Consider the following 25,107-nt stretch of genomic DNA (forward strand, 5'->3'; position numbering starts at 1 on the left):
AAGGTATAAAAGGCGATGCCTCTGAGAACTAGACAGAGCTCCTCCCGAAAGACACTGTGTTTCGTGTCCGAAATGACAGGCTCTCCTCATGAGTAATAAATCCTGTTCTTGTGATTCCTGCTTCCAGAGCCCGTCTCTTTATTTGGTAACTATTCAGAATGGGAACGGAGAGGCGACTTGCACCAGCAGCCCGGGCATCGATAGTAATATGGGCTCACTTTCAACAATGCATGTGCCCCTAAATGTTAACCAGGACATGAGGGGGGGGGGCTTAAGGGACAGCGGAAAGAGAGAAGACTGCAGATTATTAGGGGTACTTAAAACGCAATATCTTTCAAACTAATCAACATTTTTTAAGGCCTTCAAAACGTAGCAATTGTACCCAACTAATTACTACAGAATAAACTTTTTAGGAGGGGGGGTGTAACAACCCAACCCCCCCCCCCCCCCCCCACCTGGAGCTAAGCCCCTGAGTAAAACCAGCCCCACCTTGCCATAAAACAGGACTAAACACTGCTGAAAAAAATGGCACACACATTGATCTATCAGACCAGCCCATCAGGCCTTATTGGTCTACAGGCCAGTCCGACACGAGTTACATGTAGGCCTCTTCTACCAGTTTTAGATGGCAACAGTGAACAAAAGCTTGCCTGCTACAAGATGTGTCGGTGTTTACAAGCTGTTACAAGTTTCACACGTGTAACCTAGGCTTTTGTCTCCACGAAATACAAACAGTAAACGAATCTTGAAAACAGTTAGGTATGGGTGAAAATTACAAATGAATTCCTTTATGACTAACTTAGAACTTAACACAAGCTACTTCACTCACTCAAAGTGAATTACTGTTCCTCCCTACATTTGTTTATCTCAGTGCAATTACAAGCCTGTCTGGAAACCGTCCGGCAATGCATGCTAGCGCTCTGTATAATTTATTTACTGTGCATAGCCTTATTAAAGAGAAGAAGTTGTGTTTGGCTAAGTGTATAGTGCGTATGAGATGTAATGTAGTAACTCTGAAAGCAACAATATTGTACTGTTTCAGAGCTGCTATCCCCCTCTTTGTTAAATTCAAGTACCAGGGCCAGACTGGCCGTAGTGGGCACCAGGCGTTTTCCTGGTGGGCCAGAAGGGTGGGCAGAGACGTTTTAAGGCATGGGCAAAATGGGCTCTGGCCTAGGGCCCCAGCCTTCTAGGGGGCACCCTGATAGAGCCAGGCATAGTCTGCAGACAATCAACACACGAAGAAGTGGCCTGGTCAGGAAACTGTAAGTGTTCCGCAACTGAACTATAACCCCAAGGCCATTAGTAACACTAGAAGTGATGACCCAGGTCTGATAAGAAAATTCCCATCAGCCCACCCATTTGGTGGAATGTCGTCATGTGGGAGATGTCACCAATCCAGATCTCAGACAGTGCACCTAATCATGGTGCAGAGATGGATTATCATGGTGTGAATACAGACCACTGGGCTTCACTGGTGATGCTAATGGGGTGCAGTGCAAGTGGAAAAATTAAAGTGAAAAACGTGAAGGTAAAATTGACTCCAAGGGCCAAAATTAATTTTAATCAGTATGGCGCTCGGGTCAAGATTAAAATTGCCAAAATAGTTTGAAATAATAACTATATATGGGCAAAGTGAGTGAAGGTCGACATGTTTCAGCTGTATTGACTGTTGGTCTTAGCTTTCTCCAGGACCATTGGGAAACTGCGACTGCAAATCAAAAATAATGATACACGCTTATGTACATTGGATAAGTCCTACCAGTTCCTCTGAGCCCAGATGAATACTGTAGGAGGTCCAGAACTTTATGTATCTCCCAGCATTATGTGGGAGTACGCCTCACCTCACCCGGTACCCACTCGGGAAAAAGGGGAGGCCCCGCTCTGTCCCTCCCCACGTTTATCTTTTATAGTCTGCAGACAGTCTTGCCCTGATTACCTTGAATAATTTTTAAAACAGATTGTTGTTAATGGTGTTTTTTTCTATCAATTATTTTTAATGTGTGAGTGTCTATTACAGACATTTTTCAGACAAAATGTGTTTATGTTTCATGCAACATCCATATAATTATTTTTTCTTTTAAATCAGTACAGGACCGGACATATGAGAAATGGGAGGGTGTGACAGAGATTTTTTGCAGTAATATTAGTGAGCTGCTGCTGTGTTACAACGCTGAAAACACACATCACTATCCCTGAATATCAGATGTACACTGATTCAGAATTGGACCCAAAAAGGCATGAAAGAGCTGCAACTGGATCTTAAAATCTAAATTGTTCTGAACGAGACCCCAAAATACATTTGGCTCAGGACCCCCTAAATCCTTAAAACTTCCCTCTGAGTGAACACCAGTTTTGGACTGGTGGGGCGGTTGTCACTGGGGCGGTTTTGAAGCAGTGCAGCAATACCAGCCCCTTGTAACAAAAGTGTAACTGCAGTATTACCCACCAGAACCCCCCATCCCACCCCGGGGCCGGTCTGACATAATTACCAGGGCTGGTTTGCATTCCCAGTCCGGCCCTGTCAATTGCACAAGAAGTCGAGCTGTCTGCAGCACTCTCTGGAGTTAGATGGTAGGGTCTACCTATGCTAGATTCAGACTGCCACAACCCAGGGTCTTAGATTAAAGTCTTCATACAACTTGCCCTTGAATTTGTCTTCAAATTGTTAGTCCTACCTATTTGCGTCTTCAGCACACTGCACTAACTACCAATGTAGGAACTAAGGGGGGATGGACCACACCGGATCCCAGTTCCGGCAGCTATTTCGTAGCTGGATCTTGAATACATCCAAGCCAGTGAAATATGCAGAATTTGTCCTGGTGCAATTTTCTGGCATTAGAACACAATTCAGCAGCACACGCATGTGACTGACTGCTTCCTCTTTAGAGCAGAAACCTACAGGCGGTGGTGAGTAAACCTACTTATTTTCACTTTCAGTAGAGTCTAAATATATGGCTCTGTGGTCATTATTAGGCTTAAAGTCAGTGAAGCTGGGTGTGAGACTGTCTGGTAACAATGCACAAGTTGGTTAGCCCTCAGTAACTCACAACAATTTTCACTGGTCAGAAGTAGCTCTAACTACAGAAATGGTTGGAAACCCTTGGTCTAAATCGAAGGCCCGATTTAAAGGAACATCAGCCTTTTTTTTGTTCAAGTATCACCTTGGCTGGGATCAATCTAGAGCCTATCACCTATATGCCAATGCAATGGAAGGAAACAAAGGTCCATCACAGAAATGCTAAGGCACGGGCAAAGTGGGCCAATACGAAGGCCCCCAGATAAGGGCAAATGCCAAGGGCCCAAAGATAATGTGATCTTCCTATCAGTGTTCGGTGGGTGGGCTGAGAGCAATGTTTGCATGTAGTTGGTCTTCAGTGATTTTGCTCCAGCAGCGGCGGGGGATCTGTTGGGTGCGGTGGTGTGTGGTGGGTTTCTGGAAGGTGAAGTGGATGCAGCGGTGGTCGGTCCAGAGGAGTTCGGTGGTGTGGCTGACGGAGATGTGCGGGCTTGAGGAGAAGACAGGGTCAAGCGTGTGGCCAGCGGAGTGGGTGGGCGTTGTGACGAGTTGTCTCAGTCCGAGGTTGGCCAGGTTATCGATCAGGGTTGTGGAGTTGTTGTTGTTGTAGTTCTCAAGTTGAAAGTTCAGGTCTCCGAGGAGGATGTAGTCGGTGGAGGTCAGGGCGTGCGTGCTGATGAAGTCGGCGATGGAGTCGCTGAACTGGGAGCGGGGTCCGGGGGGTCGGTAGACGAGGGTGCCTCTGAGGGTGGAGTTGGGGTCTGTGTGGATCTGGAAATGGATCTGGAAATGCATGTGTTCGGCGGTGCTGAGCGCGTCATTGGTGCTAGTCGAGACCCTGATGCTGTTCTTGTGGACGATGGCCTCCTCCGACTCCGTTGATGAAGTCTCTGCGGGTGATCTTGTAGCCGTCTGGGATGGCTATGGCGATGTCAGGTGCAGAGGAGTTGTTCAACCAGGTCTCTGTCAGGAAGGCGACGTCTGGGGAGGTTGTGTTGAGCAGGTCCCAGAGCTCGACGGCGTGTTTGCGTGCGGAGCGGGTATTCTGTAGTATATATCGGAGGTGGTTGAGGTCTTTCTTGGTGGGTGGTTTGTCGGCTCTGTGGCTGGCATAGCTGCATTTCCGGCAGGTGAAGGGACCCTGTGTGCGTTTCGTGGCAGCCTTGAAGCAGTTGTGGGTCCGTCCGGGGTTCAGAGCGTGTAGAGTGCTGGCGTCGTAGTGGTGGCGGGTGCGGGGGCCAGGGGTTCTGGCGATGGGCGCGGTTCAGGCGCGGACGGGCGCAGACAGGCTTGCCGCACGCCAGCGGCGCGACCACGCAGCGGCGCGACCACGCAGCGGCCGGTATGTGCGGGGAGGTGGGAGTGAGGAGCAGCTGGGAGGCGGGGGCAGCGAATGGGCAGTCAGGGGGGCGGAGGAAACAGAAGGCAAAAGGGCACTACAATTGAGGGGGAAACGAGTGGCACAGAGGGCAGAAAGGTCACAAAAGGAGCAAAAAAGTCACAAGAATACAGGGGGAAACGAGTGGCACAGAAGGCAAAAAGGTCACAAGAAAGGGCAGAAAAAGGTCACAAAAAACGGGGGGAAACGAGTGGCACAGATGCACAAAGGTCCCAAGAAAAGGTCACAAAAAACGGGGGGAAACGAGTGGCACAGAGGGCACAAAGGTCACAAGAAAGGGCAGAAAATGTCACAAACAACGGGGGGAAACGAGTGGCACAGAGGCACAAAGGTCACAAGAAAGGGCAGAAATGTCACAAAAAACGGGGGGAAACGAGTGGCACAGAAGGCAGAAAGGTCACAGAAATGCAGGGGCAGCTAGGCAACAGGAGGCAAAAACGGGCAGGGAGTTATGGGGGCCGCGAGGGGAGCAGAAGGAAAAAACGGGCAGAGAGACACAAGGCCAGCGAGGGGAGCAGAAGGGAAACCGGGCAGAGAGACACGGGGCAGCGAGGGAGAGAACGGGTACAGGCAGTACTCTGCGGAGGGGGAGCGACCTACCAGGAAGGGTCAAGGGTCGCTCCCCTTGTGGCGGGAAAGCTGCGAAAGAAGAGCATGGTTAGCCAAACCACAATTTGAGGAAAATGGAAATGCTGATTTGGGCTAAACATGAGAAATAGGTATATTTTTCCTTCATCACCCTCACTAGGATTAGATAGGAAAACTGATGAAAAAATCAAACATGTTGGAAAGTGTGCTATTAATCTGCCACTGAAGTGCCTTCAACACTGGTATAGATTTGCTGTCTCACCCCAGGTAAACGATTTACCGTCAGACTTAAATATTTTTGGGGTATTACAATCCACCAGGGACGCAAGGATGGCCTTTTCACCTCTACTCCAAAGTACAACCAAACGAGTTTTAAGCACAACAAAAAATCTATGAGTATGATAAACCAGATTTTCTTGCTCACAGAGGGTGCACCCTGTGTGGGAAATCCTCAGCACTTTGCCCAGAGGTAGAAAACATGACTACGTTCCACTTATTTCTAACTGGTGGGAAAGATCCTCCTGGTAAAGTCTGCAGGCCTCAGTTCCTTAGGGTAGGCTTCTAGGCATCAGGCTGCTTTCCAGCCAGCGTACCTGCCAGATCCTGTCAGCAGTGATCAGCTGGGCCACCAGGGACGCAAGGATGGCCTATTCACCTCTACTCCAAAGTACAACCAAACGAGTTTTAAGCACAACAAAAAATCTATGAGTATGATAAACCAGATTTTCTTGCTCACAGAGGGTGCACCCTGTGTGGGAAATCCTCAGCACTTTGCCCAGAGGTAGAAAACATGACTACGTTCCACTTATTTCTAACTGGTGGGAAAGATCCTCCTGGTAAAGTCTGCAGGCCTCAGTTCCTTAGGGTAGGCTTCTAGGCATCAGGCTGCTTTCCAGCCAGCGTACCTGCCAGATCCTGTCAGCAGTGATCAGCTGGGCCTGTTTGAGTCAGGAGCCACTCAGCTTTTTGTGTCCCAGAAGCAAACAATAATGAAGTCAACCACTTGATCCTTGGAGAGAAGTTCTATTCCTTCAGTGCCAGCATGAATTATGAGTCCTTGTCTCTTCTCCAGGACTCAGGCAGAGTCTTCCTTTTTCAAGATATTTTCGTCCCAGCTCCATAGGTGTTCTGAGGAGGTGGTGAGGTGTCAATCTTATCCTCTGCACAAGCCAGTATCTCACAAATTTTCTACATCCTGCTCCCATTACTCTCTCAAACTATCTCCCCACCTCCTTTTTCAGCAGTTCCTCTCTTGGTTTACTGCAGAAATTTCCAGAAGTGTGAAAGACAAAATGAATGGCGCCATTCTCTACCTGGAAGAGCTTAGGTCCTCAAATAGCCACTCCCCAATGTAGATGAGTTGTTCTTCCGTCTTTCAAAGTCCAAACTGTTTTTCTTTCATGCTGGGGTTGGAGCCAGAAGGCCCATGTTGGCCCTGGGAATGTAAAGGCGCAATGTCTGCCAGCCACATTTGGCATCACCACGTCAAACAAGTGGTAAGGTTGTACTTTGCTCTCCCAAATGATCCTTTTACAAGGAACAACGGTCCTTAGGATTAAGAACATGAACAATAGATTGAAATATAGACTGCAATCAGTACTATATCAAAATATTTCAGTACCTAGCCGGGCCTGAAAAACGTTATTCAAATATAAGCATAGATAAACAAGACCACTAGAGGGGTCCAATTCGTTATCTCATAGGGTACAAGCCTGTACCTATCCAGAGAACACTCGAACAAGGTTCAGGAGTGAGAGAATAGGAAAAGAAGAAAAAGTTAAAGAACATCAGGCATATACCTAATATCTACATAAAATAGGCAGCCTTACATTGCTCAGTTCACTAAGAGCCAGGGATCGAAACGTCGTCGACATTTTTAGCAATTCTGTAATCTTTTCCATTGTGATAAATCTGTTACAGTAATTGTCTGTCCGAACTTGCTTTAAAATTGTTGTAATAATGCAAGGGACAGTTGGCTCCCACGTCCTCTTTGCCTGATATTCTTTAACTTTTTCTTCTTTTCCTATTCTCTGACTCCTGAACCTTGTTCGAGTGTTCTCTGGATAGGTGCAGGCTTGTACCCTATCAGATAACGAATTGGACCCCTCTACTGGTCTTGTTTATCTATGCTTATATTTGAATAAAGTTTTTCAGGCCCGGCTGGGTACTGAAATATTTTGATATAGTACTGATTGCAGTCTATATTTCATTCTATTGTTCATGTTCTTAATCCTAAGGACCGTTGTTTTTTGTAAAAGTTAATTTGCCCATGGTCCCTAGGTACCTCTTGGGTTCCCTTGTTACGACTAAAAAAACTCCCAAATGATCCTAGCACTTCCCAGATGGCTAATCCCTGTTAAGTAACAGTACGAGACACTCGCCAGGAATATGTTTTCAGTCTCTAGAGTAGAGTTCAAAGTTAAACTGGTTCTATACCAAATTCTCTCAGGCACACCACAAACTTTACTTTCGCAAAGTTACTTTTCCACTAAAGAGAAAACATCTACTCTCACCACTGAATTAGATTTTTAAACTAAGTGATAAATAACATAGAATTGTGTATTTTGTGTTTTTTCCAGACAGATATAGAAAATAATGATTTTATTTAGGTCGAGGCCTGTTCATTGCTAAAGCAGCTTTCCCTACACAGTGAAAATATCTTTGGCAAATCGTTTACTGTGAGGGTATACTATTCCTAATATGTATTGTGTCACATTTGTAAACATTAATCCCGCAGCACTGTGAGCTGAAAAGCGCACACTGTAGGCATGATTTATCTGATATAAAAACAGGTTTTCCTACTAGGAAAAAGCACGTTTCCTTGCCATGTATCACTGCTGGGCTTTTAGCAACGCCAGAGCACAACAGGCCTCCTGGCAGTCATATTTGTGTCCTATACATGTGTGGTGTAATTACACACTCCATATAAACTGCACTTAACTTTCACACCACTGATGCCATTTCTGGGCCAAATTACAATGGCCTTACTAGAACGATAAGCACACTCACTGGGCGAAAAACAATTTTACAGTACCATTCAAGGGCAGAACACAAACTGTGGAACTAAAAGGCAGTGTTAGCGTAGAGACGTAATACCATCAAAAAAGGACACATTACAGGCAAAAATCAAGAAAGACCAAGCAGAAAAGGTGACTTTGCTGAAAAAAACGCTATATGCGGCATTCTACAAATATTTCTAAGATTCTACATAAAATAGGCAGCCTTACATTGCTCTCATTTTCAGACATGGTTTGTTCCTAATCTGACCCAAAAACAGATCATTTGGATGAGAGTGGCATCCAAAGTATAGATAAAGAAAAAGGATGTTCAAAAAGTTTAGCTGCTTCCAAAATTAATATTTTCTGCCCTAAGTTTACCAAGGAGATACACTAAGGCATAGTATGCGCCCAATACTTACAGTGACAACATCAATGCAGACATGGTTTGTTCCTAATCTGACCCAAAAACAGATCATTTGGATGAGAGTGGCATCCAAAGTATAGATAAAGAAAAAGGATGTTCAAAAAGTTTAGCTGCTTCCAAAATTAATATTTTCTGCCCTAAGTTTACCAAGGAGATACACTAAGGCATAGTATGCGCCCAATACTTACAGTGACAACATCAATGCAGACATACCATTGGAGAGATATCTAAACCTTTGGCTTAAGAAAACAGAAGCAATTCATGTGTGTGTGTGTGTGTGTTTTTTTGTTTTTTTTTGGGGGGGGGGGGGTAAAATCAAGAAAGGAAGGTGAGTTTTTGTGTAATCAAAGATAAAAATAGCAAACAATTTTGCAGTACTCAAAGACACCAGATGGAGGATGTCATTATTTATGGGCTTAAGTGCAAAAAAGGATGCAAACAAAAAACTGCTAGGCAAACTCTAAGGATGGCAAACAAAGAGGTCTTAACAATCCTCAATACAATTAAAACACCTTGCAATACTGTTGACATCAGGGATGACGATCTTCGAATTGAAGATACCCATGATTCACTTACAAATGATGAACATAAGTGGAGGCATGCTAGCCACTGTAATACAGAAAAAATACTGAAACAAATATTATTTTTGCTGTGTGACAAATAGCAACTTATTCACACATAGTCCGGCACTCAATAAGGTTTAGGAGACATTTCTTACCTGACACAATGGCCTCACGCTCAGGTTACAATACTAGTTTCCAGTCAAATGACTGCAAACTCTCCTTTTAGAATCCTCAACAGCTATTACATGAGACCAATGATCATAAAGGCAACTCCAAATTGCTTGCAGGTCCAATATTTTGGGTTGAAGGGTGGTGATGGTGGTTGGGGGGTGGAGGTAGGGTGGGGGGTGCGGGTGATCCTATCAATCACTCTAACAGATGGACTTTTTTCAGGTGTGCTTAGAAAGAATTGCTTTAAAAAACAATTACATTGCATAAATATTTAGTTTACATGTACATATACTATGCAGTTGATAAATATTTATTTCCTTATTAATTACCTATATTTTTTCTGCCGGTCACTGGGCCGCAGACTGCCTGATCGGTCATTAGGAAAAGCCACCAGCGCATCATGCTCTGCCTCATTACATTTGAGGTGACTGTGGAGTGGTGTGTTTGCAGAGTTGAGCATGGCCACTCGAGCAGGTCCAGCATAAGTTCCAGTTTCATCTGGTGTCACAAGTACAAAATGGCCAGTTGCGTTGGAAACCCGTGGAGTTATACCTAAAAGCAGATTCACAAAACAGATTTCATTTTTGACTCAGAAGATAGAAACAGGCTTAGAGAAAAACAAGGATCAAGCATACACCAAGATGGCATTAACTCTCAGGTATTATCTCTTAGGTATAAAAAGCATAGTCAGGCACAGACATCAGTCAGCCTAGAATCTGTTGTTTGCCCATTTAAATCTTGATATCAACTGTATATCTCAAACGCAAGTGGCTTGATGCAATGGAACAAGGGGGCTTCTCTTCTGTCCCACACCACAGGCCTACTCTTTCAGATTCCACATTAACTCCATACTTACAACCACTAAGCACATAGATAAACGATTCCAAGAAGCCTAGTCCTGCAGCAGCTATGATTTTATGAAGCAAAAGCAGAAAAAACTCCACGCAAGCTTTTTCAGGCCTTGCCATGAAGTAATAGAGTTCCATCCATTTGCAGTTCCAACTTGCTAACACGGCCACAGAATTCAGATAGAAAACTAAAAAACACTCTCTTCAGATAACACCATTTTTGTGATTCGGGAAAAATGAAAGAATTAGAACTGAACTCTGTACACATTGAGGCAGTGAACACACATCTCATAACTCAAGGAAAAAAGTATTTAACACTGTACATTTTAAAGGTTCTTAAAGTGCACTAGTCACAATATAACCCACTTTACTTACACACACTTACATCAGTTATTTTGCTCATTACTCTTCTGTCCTACCATCATGAATACAGTCCAAAAACAAATAACAGGACTAAAGTCTACAACCTGATGGTGTAACAATGCATAATGTGTTGCCTAGATGGATTTCTCTTGACAGCTGCTCAACACAAAGTTGCAGAACATATCCATCCTCCATGGTTGAATCCTAATCCTAAGAAATAGGCAAGACTCCTGCCTCTCCAGTCCTTGCCATCTGCCATTCCATCCATCTCAAATATATCATGTACCAACATGGCTGTAGAGAACAGGGTGACAAGTCAATCCTAGGGATATTTAGAACACTACCACATAATTGAAGAGGAGAGAAGAAGTAGATAATTACACTGATACTCTTCAATCTCTCCACTACCCAAGACAGAAATGGCCACAATAACCTGATAAAATGTCTAAGAGTGGACCATAATCTTAGAAACAGCCTTGAGTGGATGAATACAACATTTGTTCCAAAACCAGAGTCAAAATATCAGGATAGGTGACCTCCAACACTTCAAGAAAAGGACCAACAGTAGTATACCCCATGGGTTATACCTCCCACTATTGCCTTTCAATATAAACAAGTGAACCTGGTACAGGAGAATAGAAATCTAACGTTAAATTACAAATGCAGGCTTGGCACTCAAATCCTACTCTAACAAGAGAATGTATGTATGTTCTTATATAGCGCTCGAATCACCCGGAGGCATCTCGGCGCTTGCCTTGGGAACCCGTCCTGGCTTTTCCCTGTGAGATAGCCCCTAACGGGCATCCCCAAGGTGGAAGCCAGGCATCCCGCCGCAGGGGGCCGTTGTGGAGATTAAGCAAGCTTAATGCCCAGAGTTGCAGAGTGTGAACCCATGATTAGGTCAGGCACCGAAGCGAGAATTATCAAGTCCGTGGACATTTGAGCTCAAGACCCTGCCGCGTCAGGAATTGAACCCTGGTCCCGGGTCTGACCTCTGCTTCAGGGTCTGCCTGCTCTAACCAGTGAGCCACACTTCTCCACAATGGGTCTAAGAGAAACAAACATTGATGACATTAGAAGCAACATTTAATAAAAGGACATCAAAAACATTTTGCCTTGAACGGTCATGGAGGTCCTAGTACTGAACCACAAAGCGGGACACATCACACCCTTCATCTGGCCTCGTTCTTTAAGGGAAACCCTCAGCCCAGTCCTGTTCCAGAAACTAACATACATGAGCTTTCTAAATCAATCACTTATGCCTTTCTAACATCCACGGCAAACGTTTTAACCTACTGCTAGCATGATTTCTTTTCCAAATAGAGAACACCTGGGTTAGTCTAAGAGAATTTAGACCAGGCTACCCAGAATTTCACCCACAATCTATACTTGTTACAAAACAATGCATCTAGGATGAATACAAAGAACAAGAAAACACAACACTGACTACTACACGTCTTAGAAGTGTTCTGTTTCCTCCAGGTTAGAATACAAATTACAATTGAAAGCTATCTCAATCGTTCATAGGGTCTTTTGAGCTAGAGTCTAGTCTTGCTGCAAAAATGGCCAAGAAAGGTTTGGTCTAACTATACATTCCTATCCAGACAGTCAAACTCCATTCAGGTCAAACTTCAAAGCAGGTCTTTTTGTATGAAGGAAATCTCTTGAAACACGAAATCAATACTGAGAAAACAAGCCAACAGTCCACGCTTTAAGAACAATTTAAAAACTGCCTGTCAAACAAGTCTTAGACAGTAAGCATCCACGAACACACCTTCATAAAGATTCATATTTGGTACTCCACCTTTTTTTAATAGAATGCATAACCTTGGTTATCAACAAGTCACTGACATCACTCATCAAGCTTAAATGCATTTGCACACCCTTTGGGTCATGAAGTGTTCTGAAGTTGTCCTAAAGAGATATTTTTGCTGCTTTATGAAATAAACAACACATTTTCTCGGCTATTGTCTCCATATGCAACTAGAAACACACCCAACCACATAGCAATTAACCAAGTCATCTACTAATCCTTCCCCACCCCATCATCCACTTGGGATTTATATCTAACCATCATTCATAAATAAAACCTAGGAGGCATAAACATCATGAAATATGCATGAACTCTTAGTAACATACCAGGATTGAGTTTCATCACAATCTTTTTGGCAGCTGGCCGGCAAATGGCAAAGAAATGAAGACTTATTTGGTGGAAGGATTTCATCTTCAGCTGCTGTGCATTATCTTCCATCACTGGACCAATTATATCGATAATCTGCTTCACTTTAAAAGTTCCTACTTGGTGTGGCACAAAAGAAAGCATAACATCCTGTAAAGATATAAAGAAAACTGTGAAGGTCGATATTCAAAAAGATAACAGACATGTTTCATAAAATGATTTCAAAATTCAAACTGATGGCTCTATTATAAATTATTGTTCCTTAAGTAATAAATGCTTGTTGTTCCCTGTGTGCAAGAAGGGAACACTTAAAGGGAGTATTTTCATTGGTTATTCTCTATTATATCTTGCATGTAGCATTTGTATCTTCCTAGTAATTTTGTAAGCACATTTATGTATTCCTGGTAAATCATTTCATTCGCGAATTGTGAATAAATGTATAATTCAATAGGAAAATATGTTTTGTTTGGAATTATACTTTGTAACAGATCACATAGCTATCACGTGGATGGAGACTAGCAGAGACTGAACATAGAAGTTGACTTCCATAAAGTGTTTGTTTACCAATCTAGAAAACATAGTACACTCAAAATAATTTTCCATTGAGTGGAAAATGTAGTTCATTGATATAGCAAAGCGTGGCCTAGTGCTCTCACGCCAGTAGCAAGACCGGGAGCCACGATTCCAGAGTTGGGACTTGAGTTGGCGCCCACTGTCAGTTATCAATCACTCAATTATTCAATCAATGAATCGCTCTGGATTTATAAAGAGCGGCTGTTTACCCATGAGGGGATCCAAGTGCTGGGAGCCAAGCTGCTAGGTGGAATCAGTTAAATAACCAGGTCTTGAGTCCCCTTCTGAATTCCTGAAGGGAGGTTCGCTTCGGAGGTGGAGGCAGTTCCAGTACTTCACAGCGAGGTAAGAGAAGGAGCGTCCTTCACTGTTGTTTCTACTGATGTGGTGGTGTGAGCAAGGGTGAAGGAGGTGGAGCACAGGTGTCTGGAGGGTTAGTGGAAGCTCTAGCGGCGGTTGATGTATTCTGGTCCGTGACTGAGGAGGGCTTTGTAGGCGTTAGTCAGCATCTTGAAGTTGCATCCCTTGTAGAAGGGGGGGCTGTGTAGTTTCTTTAATTGTGGGGTGGGGTGGGTCCATTTGGGTAGGTTGATGATGAGTCTGGCCGCTGAGTTCTGTATGGTTTGCATTCTCTTCAGGAAGTGAATGGTAATTCCTACGTAGAGTGTGTTGAAGTAGTCCAAACTGCTGGTGATGAGTGTTTGAGTGACGGTGCATCTTGTGGTGACTGGGCGCCATCTGAAGATCTTTCGTATGCGAAGAGTGAGGAGGCAGGAGGAGGAGACTGCGTTCATCTGGTTTTTCATAGTGAATTTGCTGTCCAGGATGATGCCTAGGTTACGGGCTAGATCTGGAGGAGTGGGTGAGGGACCCAGTTCATCAGGCCACCCGGAGTCATTCCAAGGGGAGGTGTTGTTCCTGAATATCAGTACTTCTATTTTGTCTGTGTTGAGTTTGATGCAGTTGTTTTGCATTCAGTCTGCGAAGATGGTCAAGCACAAGTGGAAGTTGGCACTCGTGGTGGTATACAACCATTACAACGCAACTTTTACAACGACCTACCATTACAACGCAACTTTTACCACGCAAATTATTACAACGCATTGCGCTGGGGGGCGCTCTAGGATAGGGAATAGGTTAATTTACTATCCAATAACCTTCCCTACTATCCACGGGGACTGGAGTTGGAATAGTAAATTAAACTATTCACTATCCAGCGCCTAAAAGCATTATGCGTTGTAATGGTATGCGTGGTAAAAACCTCGTTGTAAAGGTAGGCGTTGTAAAAGTATGCGTTGTAACGTCATACATCCACTCGTGGTGGAAGGGTCTTAGGATACAGACAAAATTAGCTGGGTGTCGTCTGCGTAGGAAATGATGCTCAGTCCATGGGTTCTGACTATGTTGGCCAAGGGAGTCATGTAGGCATTGAACAGAGTAGAGATGAGAAATGAACCTTGAGGGACGCCAAAGATCATGTTATTGGGTTTCGAGGAGAGAAGCGGAAGGCAGATTCTCTGTGTTCTTCCAGTGATGAAATATGCAATCCATTTGAGAGTGTCCTCCTGGATTCCGATCTGATGGAGCTTTTTTATCAGGGTGTGGTGGGACACGGTGTTGAAGGCTGCTGAGAGGTCGAGGAGGATCAGGGAGGCTGCATCTCTCCAGTCTAGGAGGGCTCTGATGTTGTTGGTTGCAGCAATCAGGGTGGTTTTGGTGCTATGTTTTGTGCAGAATCTGGATTGGGGTGAGGCCAAAAGATCGTTGTTCTCAAAGTATGCAACAAGTTGGCAGATGATGGCCTTTTCGAGGACTTTGGTGGGAAAGGGGAACAGGGAGAGGGGCCGGCAGTGGCAGCTCCTCCACCAAGGCAGAGGAGCATTGCCCCACTGACTTCAATATGAAAAATAAAATGATGATAACGTATCGTTATTCTCATTTTATTCGTCTAGTGAATTCAGTAGCTTTTGGGGCGGGGCTGGCCAGAGGAGAAAGAGGAGTGGTTTTCACTCCTTAAGTGCAAGTTACTTTGTGGCCGGCACTCTCGGGCGGGCCAAACAGTCCTGCGCACTTTGCACCTTCCCCACTAGGCTTGCTTTACACAGCTTGGTGAGGAACATGCAAAGCCTCCCAGTCCCCATCTGAGCACTGAACCACGGCACTCAGACTAATCACAATGCTTCATTGCAGCTTTATGATTGGCTATGGGGAGCACAGGTGCTTCCTGCTGCTGGTGGAGACAGGAAGAAGAGGAGAGGCGGCAGGTAAGTGTTTTTTTCACATTTCATTCCCGCACCCCACCACCCACCCCCACCACACCGATCCCGATAGGTAGCAGCCGCTACTGTGGGCCAGATGTTCTTGAGCACATTGGGATTGGTGGATGGTTTCTTGGGAGGGGTTTGACCCCAGCGTGTTTCCATTCTTCTGGGAAGGTGGCCGAGGTGATGGATGTCTTGAAGATGATTGTCAGCTTGTTGCTGATAGTAGCATCTACAGACCCCTTTCCTCACCACATGTTGAACCTCAGCAATATGACACAGTGGATGGAGTGCATGATGGCGGTAGTGCTCTACATGGGAAGCTAGTCCCACGCGACAATCCGGTGGTCGGAGTTTGCTCCTGTGGGAGCATGGAGGCTGAGGATGTCAGAGGCGGCAAGTTGGGGTACAAAGTGTTTGCAGATGTTGGAGATCTTGTCATGGAAGAAGTCTACCAGGGTGTCACAGAGTTCTTGGGCGGGGTGATGATGTTTCCACTTGCTATGAGGTTGGAGAACTCCTTGACGATGCTGAAGATTTTTTGCTGTGGTTAGTGCTGGCTATGATACAGTCAGTTAGCGCATTCTCTTTTGTCACTTTCGATGGACGGAGTCAATGGTAGTGGTTGAGTGATGTCTTGAAGGTATGCAGTCAGTGGGCTCCATGCTGGGATGCCATTTCCTTTCTAGTTGCTTGCAGTTGCTTTTCTTGGTTCTCAGTTCCGAGGTGTAACAGCTGGCATGTTTAGTGGATCTCTTGAGTTTGGTGGGTTTGATGGGGGCGACTCTGTGGGTGCAGCCAGTGGTCTAGGTAGTGCAGCTCGGGACAGCCTGTTCCACGTTGGTTATGGTGTCTGGATGGGTGTTGTTAGGGGTGTTGGTTCATTGGCTTTTGGAACCTTTGCTCCAGCTGTGAGGTGAGGTTCTGGGGGCTTGGTGGCAGTGCTAGGGGCTGCTGTGATGGTGAAGTGGATGGCTGAATGGGCCATCCAGCTGAGCTCAGTGGCTTGCCTGTACTTGAATCTGTTGCTGGCTGTAAAATAGGGTCCAGCTTTTGTCCTGCGTTCTGTCATTGACTAGTTGGGTGAGGCCGATGTTAGTCATGCTTTTGAGGAGGTTGGCGGTGTTGTTGTTGCCATGGGGAAAATTGAGTTCTCTGATGAAGATGTGTGTCAGTGGCCACGCACAGAAAAATTTGGAAATGGTATCACAGAAGCCGGGGCATGGTCCTGGAGGTCTGTAGGCGAGGATGCCTTTGATGCTGGTTTTGCAGTCTGTTCTGAGTTGGAAGTTGAGGTGCTCTATGTTTGGGATGGTGTTATCTATGGCAGTGGTATAGTGGATTGTTTCTTTGTATGTGATGGCAATTCTACCTCCATTTATGTTAATGCAGTAGCCGTTTGGACATGGTGATGTCAAGTGAGGATACAGGGTTGAGCCAGGTCTCAGTGAGGAAGACAACATCGGGTGAGGGAGGTGATGGTGTCCTAGATCTCCGTGGCATGTTTGCAGAGTGATCAGGCGTTGAGCATGAGGCAGTGAAGTAGTCCAGGTACAGTTGTGGTTGGCATGGGGGTGGCAGTTTTTTTGTGTGGGTGCTCTGGTGTTGCAGGAGAAGAAGCAGTGGCAGCATGTGAAAGGTCTCACTGATGAGCATGGAGAGGTGTGGCAGCGGTTGTTGCGGTGTCTGGGGTCCAATGCTATGAGCTCGGCGCTGGTGTAGCTGCTGGTGACTAGAGATCCAGGAACCCCCTTACGCAAAGCGACCGTCAACGTGCAGACGGGGAATGCAGTCAGTGCCATCGCTACGAGGCCGCAATGCAGCCTCTATTAAGTAGGTCCTAGGAGGGGAGCAGGGAGACGGAAGGCAAGACGGGCCAGCTCACTGAACAGAGGCAGAAATAAAACACAAATTAAACAAGGTACAGCTACAATAACTGTGCAGAAAACAACAGTGATGGGAGTAACCAGGTGCAAATTCCAATAATAATTCACAGAAAACAACAGTGAAGGAGGACTGAAAAAGAAACCAAAGGCAAGCCATGAAAATCAGCTTTAAGCTTATGCCAGTGAGAGGGAGCGGACACACACACCTACTCCCATAACATCTCTTAATTCCTGGGGGAGGAGATCACTTTATGCATTAGACGTCTTATAGAAAAACCTTTGCGCTTGATAATTTTTGTTTACTATGTGGGTATTTGTTGTACAGGTACTGATTCCAATTAGAAACAGAGGTTCTCCTGGGAGATAGAGGGACTGTCCTCAAAACTGAACCGTGACCATCACTAACTGTTGCTGGAGATTTTCATGTGAGATTAAGGGGAGCCTGGTCTCGTACACCACAGGGATAAAAAACATAGGGCAACCTCCCATTTCCTTGGATTGGGTTTATTCTTGGCCAAATGCTAAATCACTCGGAAATGGGAATCGCATTCACCACCCACACAGTCCATAACTATGTGGGCAGAGGGTATTGCCCTACACAAGGGAGACACAATGGGTTAGCGCAAATATCCCATCACAGTCAACTGGGATACTATCCTGACTGACCTTCACACTGCTTTACAAAGAGCAAATGGCACCCCAGACCACTCACTGAAAACCAGGGTGGTGGCAGAATTGTAGGGGGCCTTTAGACACACAATATCCATGTAACACGCTGCCCTTTCCTGCACGGTCTGACCTATTGGGATAAACTGAGATCTATTTCAACTGCTATGTTGATGTACAGTGCCACATGCTGTTGTGTTGGAGGGATGTGGGTCCATATTTCATTTTTTATTGTTTAATGCAGTGATTCCCAAACCTTTCCGACCTGCGGCTCCCTTGACCCCTTGTCCGTTGCCCGTGGCTCCCCACTGTTAATTTTTTTGGTGGGTGGGGTGGATGCTAGACCGGCCTTTGGGAGTACTTGCATTTTTCTCCCAGAAAATAGTTGGAATGAAGCTGATTAAGGTATGATAATCATATACGCAGGGTGTTTCTTATTACTAAGGCGGCTCCTCTAATAAAATAATCCTAGTACACTTCTTTGCTCATGCCTTTTTTAGAGTACCCTCTCAAACTTTTTATCCCACTTACAGTGCTAGATAGCACCCCTATGCATGTAGGCTCCATTGCCAAAGTATTTCTGCGCATAAAGAATATCTGCATGCACTTCCATTTCTACCCATGTCATACATGCCAACACACCTGTCTCAGCAAGGTGACTCACGATTTTTTAAACTACATACAGCTTTATTTTTGCTGTCTCCGCCCTAAAATTGCCTCCAAATGAATGCATGTAAAATAAATTCCTCTGATTTTATTTTCTTTAATCGTCCCTCTTTCTTGCTTCCAAATGTTGACATTATGCTGTATATGGTGTTTTACTTCCCTGTGCTCAAGGAGAGAGCAGGCCTGTCTGGAAATATGTGTTGGTACTGAAAGAAATTTGTACTGCAAGTACCTATGATTCAAGTACAAATGTCAATACTTAATAATACTTAGGGGCCGATTACGATGTTGGTCAGAAGCGCTCCAAAAGGGTTTTAGATTCTCCGAATCCGATTCGGAGCCTATGTTTCCGGCCACATAGATACATTTCTGACCGACCAATTACGATGCAGGGAAACCAATCTGGCTGTTCGATTCGGTTCCGATTGGTATTCGGACACCCGAGTCATTCGGAGCCGAATCGTACAGCTCTATGGACACGGTTTCTGACTGAGTGATTACGATGGCCAATTCTGACAGTCGTTCCGTTTGCCCGACACGAAACAGCTGTTGGAATCTGACTTTAGGGGCCCGTAGCAGGCCCACTTCACCTGTAGGCCTCCAGTTGGGGTCTGTGAGGCTACCCATGAGTCCCCTCTTTGCAACCATGCACAGTGTGGCACGCACCATGAGATGCCCGCCACAGTGTGCAAGGTTTTACCCAATCACTGCTTTTTTAAAAGGGGGCCTGTGATCTCATTCGGAACACAGGCTCCCATTGAAGTCAATGCGAGTCCGACCTGGGAAGCATCGTAATCAGTCGGTCGGACTTGGAGAACCTGTTTCGGTTGGAAACAATTCAGAAACGGATTTGGTCGGAAGTGTTTCCATCCGACATCGTCATCGGCCCCATAGTGTGTTTAATAGACAGGAAAACTGTACTTTCCTGATAACTTGCGCTGGTGTAAAATGCATTTGGAAGAAAACAAAACTATTAAGGAGCCTAACAAAATTAATCAGGCATCTTCCGCTTACTTTGGGAGTTTAAGAATGTGGGCATCCAGTGAAAAAATTTGAGAGTATAAAATGTTAATTTAATTTATTAATATCTAGTAAGAACTAAGAATTGCTTTCATATAGTATGCCATGTTCTTGCATGAATCCACTCAAGACTGCATGGGAAGCTTCTCTACATATTACACCACTGATGTAATCAATAGAATAAGGTGTTCACCGTCTTACCTAAATCACTACTCCTAGTCCTATGGCATTTCAATGCTCCTTCGACATCTAAGATAAAAGACACGCTTTTGCCAGCACTGTATCTCATTCTTTTCTCCTTCTTTCTTCTTGCTTTTTCTTTTCCTTACTCATAAAATGAAAGAATAGTTTCTGAACTGTTCTTTTGCACTTTCCTTTCACACATACGTTTATAAAGCAATTTTTAGTTCTTACTAGATATTAATAAATTAAATGAACATTTTATACTCTCAAATTTTTTTCTCCTTCACCTGCACACTAAGTTGGTGTCCTTCTCTAGGGTTCTTTTTACTCTGCTACACTTAGTATTCATTGCATATTTCTTTTTTCACAGCCTTGAGAAAGCCCTGGCTCAACTAGCCATATAGGGCGAAACACGTGTCGGCTGTTCCCTTTTCTCAAAAACGTTTCACAAAATAAGCTAAAAAAGAGTAAAACATATTCATAAAGCGGTGTATGAAAATAAAATTACTATCTTCACTCAAACCAACTTGGACCACTGTGCTGTGTCAAAAAAAGGAATCATCCTATGGGCTAAAACAGACCGGTTGAAAGGGAGGAACATATGCTTATACCCTTACCCCCACATGCCAGAAAATAGTGTTAAGCAATATAATAAATATTGATGATCTGGCAAGTTACTGCGACTTCCAATGGCTGAAATTCCTGCTGGATGCACATTCAACACTCCATTCTACATTACTCCTGACTAGTTTGCAGAAGTGGGTTGAAGTCAGTAATATTGTGAGCGCTTTGCAGACGAGATTCAGAGAAAGTAATAGAACCATTGATCAGGTCTTGATGTGGTACCTGATTCAAGTAAAAAATTTTATTATAAAGCAAATTACACACCAACTCACCTTTAGCTATCTGCAACTGCCCTTTAATTCAATTAAGTGAAAACTATTATGCTATGCGTAGAAGGACATGGGGTGGATGTGTATGTTGAGAAAGCAAGTGGGACTCTTAAATAAGGCCAACTAGGCACAAGTAGTTCTGGTCCATCAGGTCAACTAACCCCAGGCAATGAAAGACAGTTATGTTACATGTAGGGATCTGAGCAAATAAACTCTACATTAAAAAAGAAACAATCTCTGATACTCTAAAGCCTACTTGCATTAAACTCATCGAAGTTTCAGTTGAGGAGTCCATTTAAACGTATCACATACGTTCTTCCTTTTTGCCCTCAGCCTGATCTAAGACCACAATAACCAATAACAAAACTCTAACTGTAATCCTCCAAAGAGAGCTAGCACCAGCTTCAGATGGGGAAGATGCCAGTGGGTTTTATGATGGATCCAAGCTTAAAGGCTTAAAGCAGGCTCTTTCCTAGTTAATTCGATTTAAGATTCTGTGTCTGTCTTAAACCTCCGATTACAGTGCTTCCATTGTTTTTAATTGTTTTTAAATTCACCTTCACTTTTTGTTTAAGTAATCGCTCATCAACATTTTTTAAGCCACATACTATATTTGTTCTTTTTGCAGGTGGGCGTCGTATCAGGATATAAACTACGACCTACAATATTAATGATCTTAACAGAATGAGCATCATATGTGGAAGGTGTTATTTGTCTATCTAGAATATCAAATTTAGAAAGAATCATACGCAAGACATTTTTGAATCTGATTGAAATAGGATTTATTGATTAAATATACCTTAATGTACTTTGTGAATACTTGGTACTGGTAATAGAGAAACTTGATTTGGAATGTGATTATTACCTATTTCACTGAAGGATTATGAATTATTGTTAGGCCCACTTGGGATACATGATGTATTTTTGAATGATATTTGTCTAGTAGACTTTAGATTTAAACCCACTTGGGTAACATACTACATTGAGAAACACTATAATCCCTTAAAAACTCATTCTGTTTTAGGACCAAGTTGGGACCAAGGGTAGTGAATGCCATACAGCCCCAAGATAAGTAGCGCTATTAATGAATTAATTTGAATAGTGCTTGCAAAATAATTTCACTGTTTAAATAAGATAGTATATGACATAATGAACGATAATGCCATATTGATGATTCTTTACAATATTTTGGTACGTGTTTGTAAATGATATAATTGATATTGTTACTAAGAAATATGTTTATTTAGGTCAAAATGTTATTTTGTATGCAATTTAATAGCAGTACGTTACCGTGAGTTAAGACAGCTCTGATGTTTGGCATTTTTCGTTTTTACTAGTCCAAGATGGCCGACAAAGTTGATGTGAGTAGTCCATTTTTTATGTTTATTTTTCACAATGCTCACATAACGATGAATGTAAAGTTTAAATGTCGGATTGCCATTCAACTCACTTACCCGTGACCAAGGCGGTTCCCCCGCCGAAACGCGTTGGGTTTTGTGTTGGCTTGAGGTAAAAATAAAATAACCTTTCAAGCTTCAGGAACTTCGTGTTTTCATGTTGGGAGTGCATCGCGTACTTGGGTGTATGGAGGAAGGTGGATATTTACAGGGTGACCTCGGCCCCTGGGATGCACCGCCGCTGAATGGTCCCGGCATATCGAGGAGGTGGAAAGGAGATATATATATATATATATATATATATAGGGTCACCCTTAAGTTTGCAGGAAAAAGCAGCATGCATTTTAGAATATCCTTACATACCCATAAGTTTACTGCACTATAGTTCTTTATTAGTTGTGTACACACAGGTCATTTTCACAAACTCAATTTATAGTACGTTCAGTAGTACTACATTAATACTACCAAAACACTAGAAAATGCCATTCACATGTGTATGAGTGAAAATCTCCACCTCTCATACCTTTTCTATGGGGAGATAATCACACATATAAGTTGTACTACTTATAGTAAATGTGCGCGGGGCCAGAGAGTGTGGCTGGAAAAAGTGACATACATACTACTAAATGAGAGGAGTGTACAGAGGAGTAAGGAGGTATTTAGGGTGGGATAGGGAAGTATTTAGGGAGAGAAATGCACCCACCCACAAAAGAGTAAGCCCCTTGCTATTCACAAAATGCACTTCTAAAGTTATTAAAGCCAAAAAGGGATCAAAACCCAGAAGTAAATTTCTCCAGTTCAGAGCTGGAGTAAGTTCAGCACCACAAAGCTAATCACTGGTATAGCAACACCCTCCAATAGAAAATAATGGAGGTAGGGTCTTAAACTAAAACTCCATATGAAATAATATAAAATTAAATTATTTAAATGGTTAAAAATATAAATTAATATAATGTAATGGCAAGAAATATTACATTAATGATAAAATATGAGGAAAATGAAAAAAGCTTATTAAACTTTATAATACATTTGCTAAATATTTGTCAAGTATTAATGTAAATTATTGTTACATATTTATTGTAAATGTAGAACAAATAAAAAATGTTGCAGCATTAACTTAAATACATATTTATTTTAAATATATTATTTAAATACAAAATCGTTTTCTTTAGTTTAAGTTAAAAAATAACTTCTCACCTAAGGTATTTCTTATTATGCATAAAGAGGTATTAAATGTAATGTACAGAATTTATTAAAAGAAATTTAATTATTTTTTAAAAAAAAATGTTACATTAATTTATGAAATCAAAAAGGTTGCTAAAATACTTTAATTAAATAATAAATACTTTATTTTAGATATTTGTGTTAACATTAAATTAGATTTATTTTTTCAACTATTTTGAATAATTTATATTAAACTGACATTAGTTTTAATAGGGTTTTATTTTAAGGCCCTACCTCAATTATTTTCAATGGGAGGATGTTGCCATACCAGAGGTGGGCCATGTGTGGTGCTGGACTAAATACGGTTTCCTTTTGGCATCAGTAACTTAGATTGGCAAATTTAGCTCCACCCACCTTTTCAGGGGGTGGTGACATTTACATCTACACTTGAGTAGCTTTACACTTTGAGTTTGTGAATAGCCTAAAGTAGTAAAGTTATTTAAAAGTGTAAGACAAAATTACAAGGGTAAACTACTCACAAGTGCAAGTTACCTTTATGAATAGCCCAAAAGGTATACCCACTCCCCCAGAAGAGCTATTACCATCCTTCCAATTCAGTCAGCTAAACTATCCTAGGCAAGCCAGTCCTCTTCAAGGCAAATAGGGCCAACAGGCCAGCCCAGAACATTCAGTCCTCTCCATGCAGTCACTTCTTTCCTACGCATTGTATGTGGGATGATTCAACCCAAGACAACTGTTCATCCCACCTCTGCATGCGTTGTGGCTCTCACTGGCCATGCCCAACATCTTTAGTAGTTCGGAATGTTATGGCACCCACCTCAGTAGTGGCAGATATTCCTTGAAGTGGGGGTGAGGGAGCCAGTCCATCATCGTGCCATGATCACATTCTAGTTAATACCTTTTCTATACAATATTATGATGTTTTTTACCAATAAAAACGATGCTAAAAATAAGCATATTACCTGAGAACAACCTGGCGAAAGCTTTGATTTCTCAAAGTAGATCTGAAATTGAGGAATCTTGTGGAAATTTAAAGTAACAGGAAGATAAAGACACTCATTTTTTAGTTCACTAAGGATATCTAAGCGCTCTCCCATGATACATTCCTTAAAATCGAAGTATGGGCCTGGTGTAAAAGTTAAAGTGACAGGCAGTCCAGTGCCTTTTATGGCCAGTTCCACGTGTTGTTTTTTCTTTCCTGTAAGATAATGAAAAAAACAAATTAACGAAACTGTTGAACCTGAAATAAGCACGTTTTTCCCAATATCCTAACCAATGTGCTTGTTCTTGTACATTTGATCATTTTTTTAACATTATTAATATTTATGAATTGAGTTAATATTTATGGATGAACTAATTGCTAAATCAAGCATACAAATGCACTTGTGCCATACATTCTGCTTTGCACTGAAATTAAACTTAGACCAAATACCAAACTGCTTTTAAAAAGTAAGGACTCATTTTATGTAATACGGCAATGGGCAGGGCGTGCATGGTGTTAGCAGCAATCTAGCTTGGCTCCGGCACCTGTGACCTGCGAAACGATTGTCCTATGAAACCCCCCACCCTTCCCCAACTGGGTTGGAAATGGGTCCAGAAGGCAAGCACGTCCTCAGAGGCACCTTGCTGACAGGGTCGGATTGGGAAGGCTGGCAGTAGGGCGATGGCCGATGGGCCGGTGCTTAAGGATGACATGTGGGCCGGTTGTTAAAGGGCCTCAGCTTCATTCCTGCCTCCCAGGCAATCACATGACTGGCTATGGTGTGCGGGGTGAAGGTGTTAAGTGTGACAATCCGCCTTAATTGTGGCCAGGTGTTGCTCTAT

At 43.2% G+C, this 25,107-nt stretch overlaps 1 protein-coding gene across 1 annotated transcript in view; it reads right to left on the bottom strand.

Annotated features, from left to right (window-relative positions):
• CFAP47 (cilia and flagella associated protein 47) overlaps positions 1-25,107 on the bottom strand; it is a 2,734,468-nt gene that overhangs the window by 2,587,954 nt on the left and 121,407 nt on the right. The window contains exons 8-10 of the mRNA XM_086934611.1: positions 24,246-24,481; positions 12,514-12,703; positions 9,493-9,715 (exon numbers count right to left, since the gene is read on the bottom strand). Coding sequence (XP_086790737.1) covers positions 9,493-9,715; positions 12,514-12,703; positions 24,246-24,481 — 649 coding nt within the window. The remainder of the gene's footprint in view (positions 1-9,492; positions 9,716-12,513; positions 12,704-24,245; positions 24,482-25,107) is intronic.

The sequence above is a fragment of the Lissotriton vulgaris genome, chromosome 8 (genome assembly GCF_964263255.1).
Source record: "Lissotriton vulgaris chromosome 8, aLisVul1.2, whole genome shotgun sequence".
Taxonomy (NCBI): Eukaryota; Metazoa; Chordata; class Amphibia; order Caudata; family Salamandridae; genus Lissotriton; species Lissotriton vulgaris.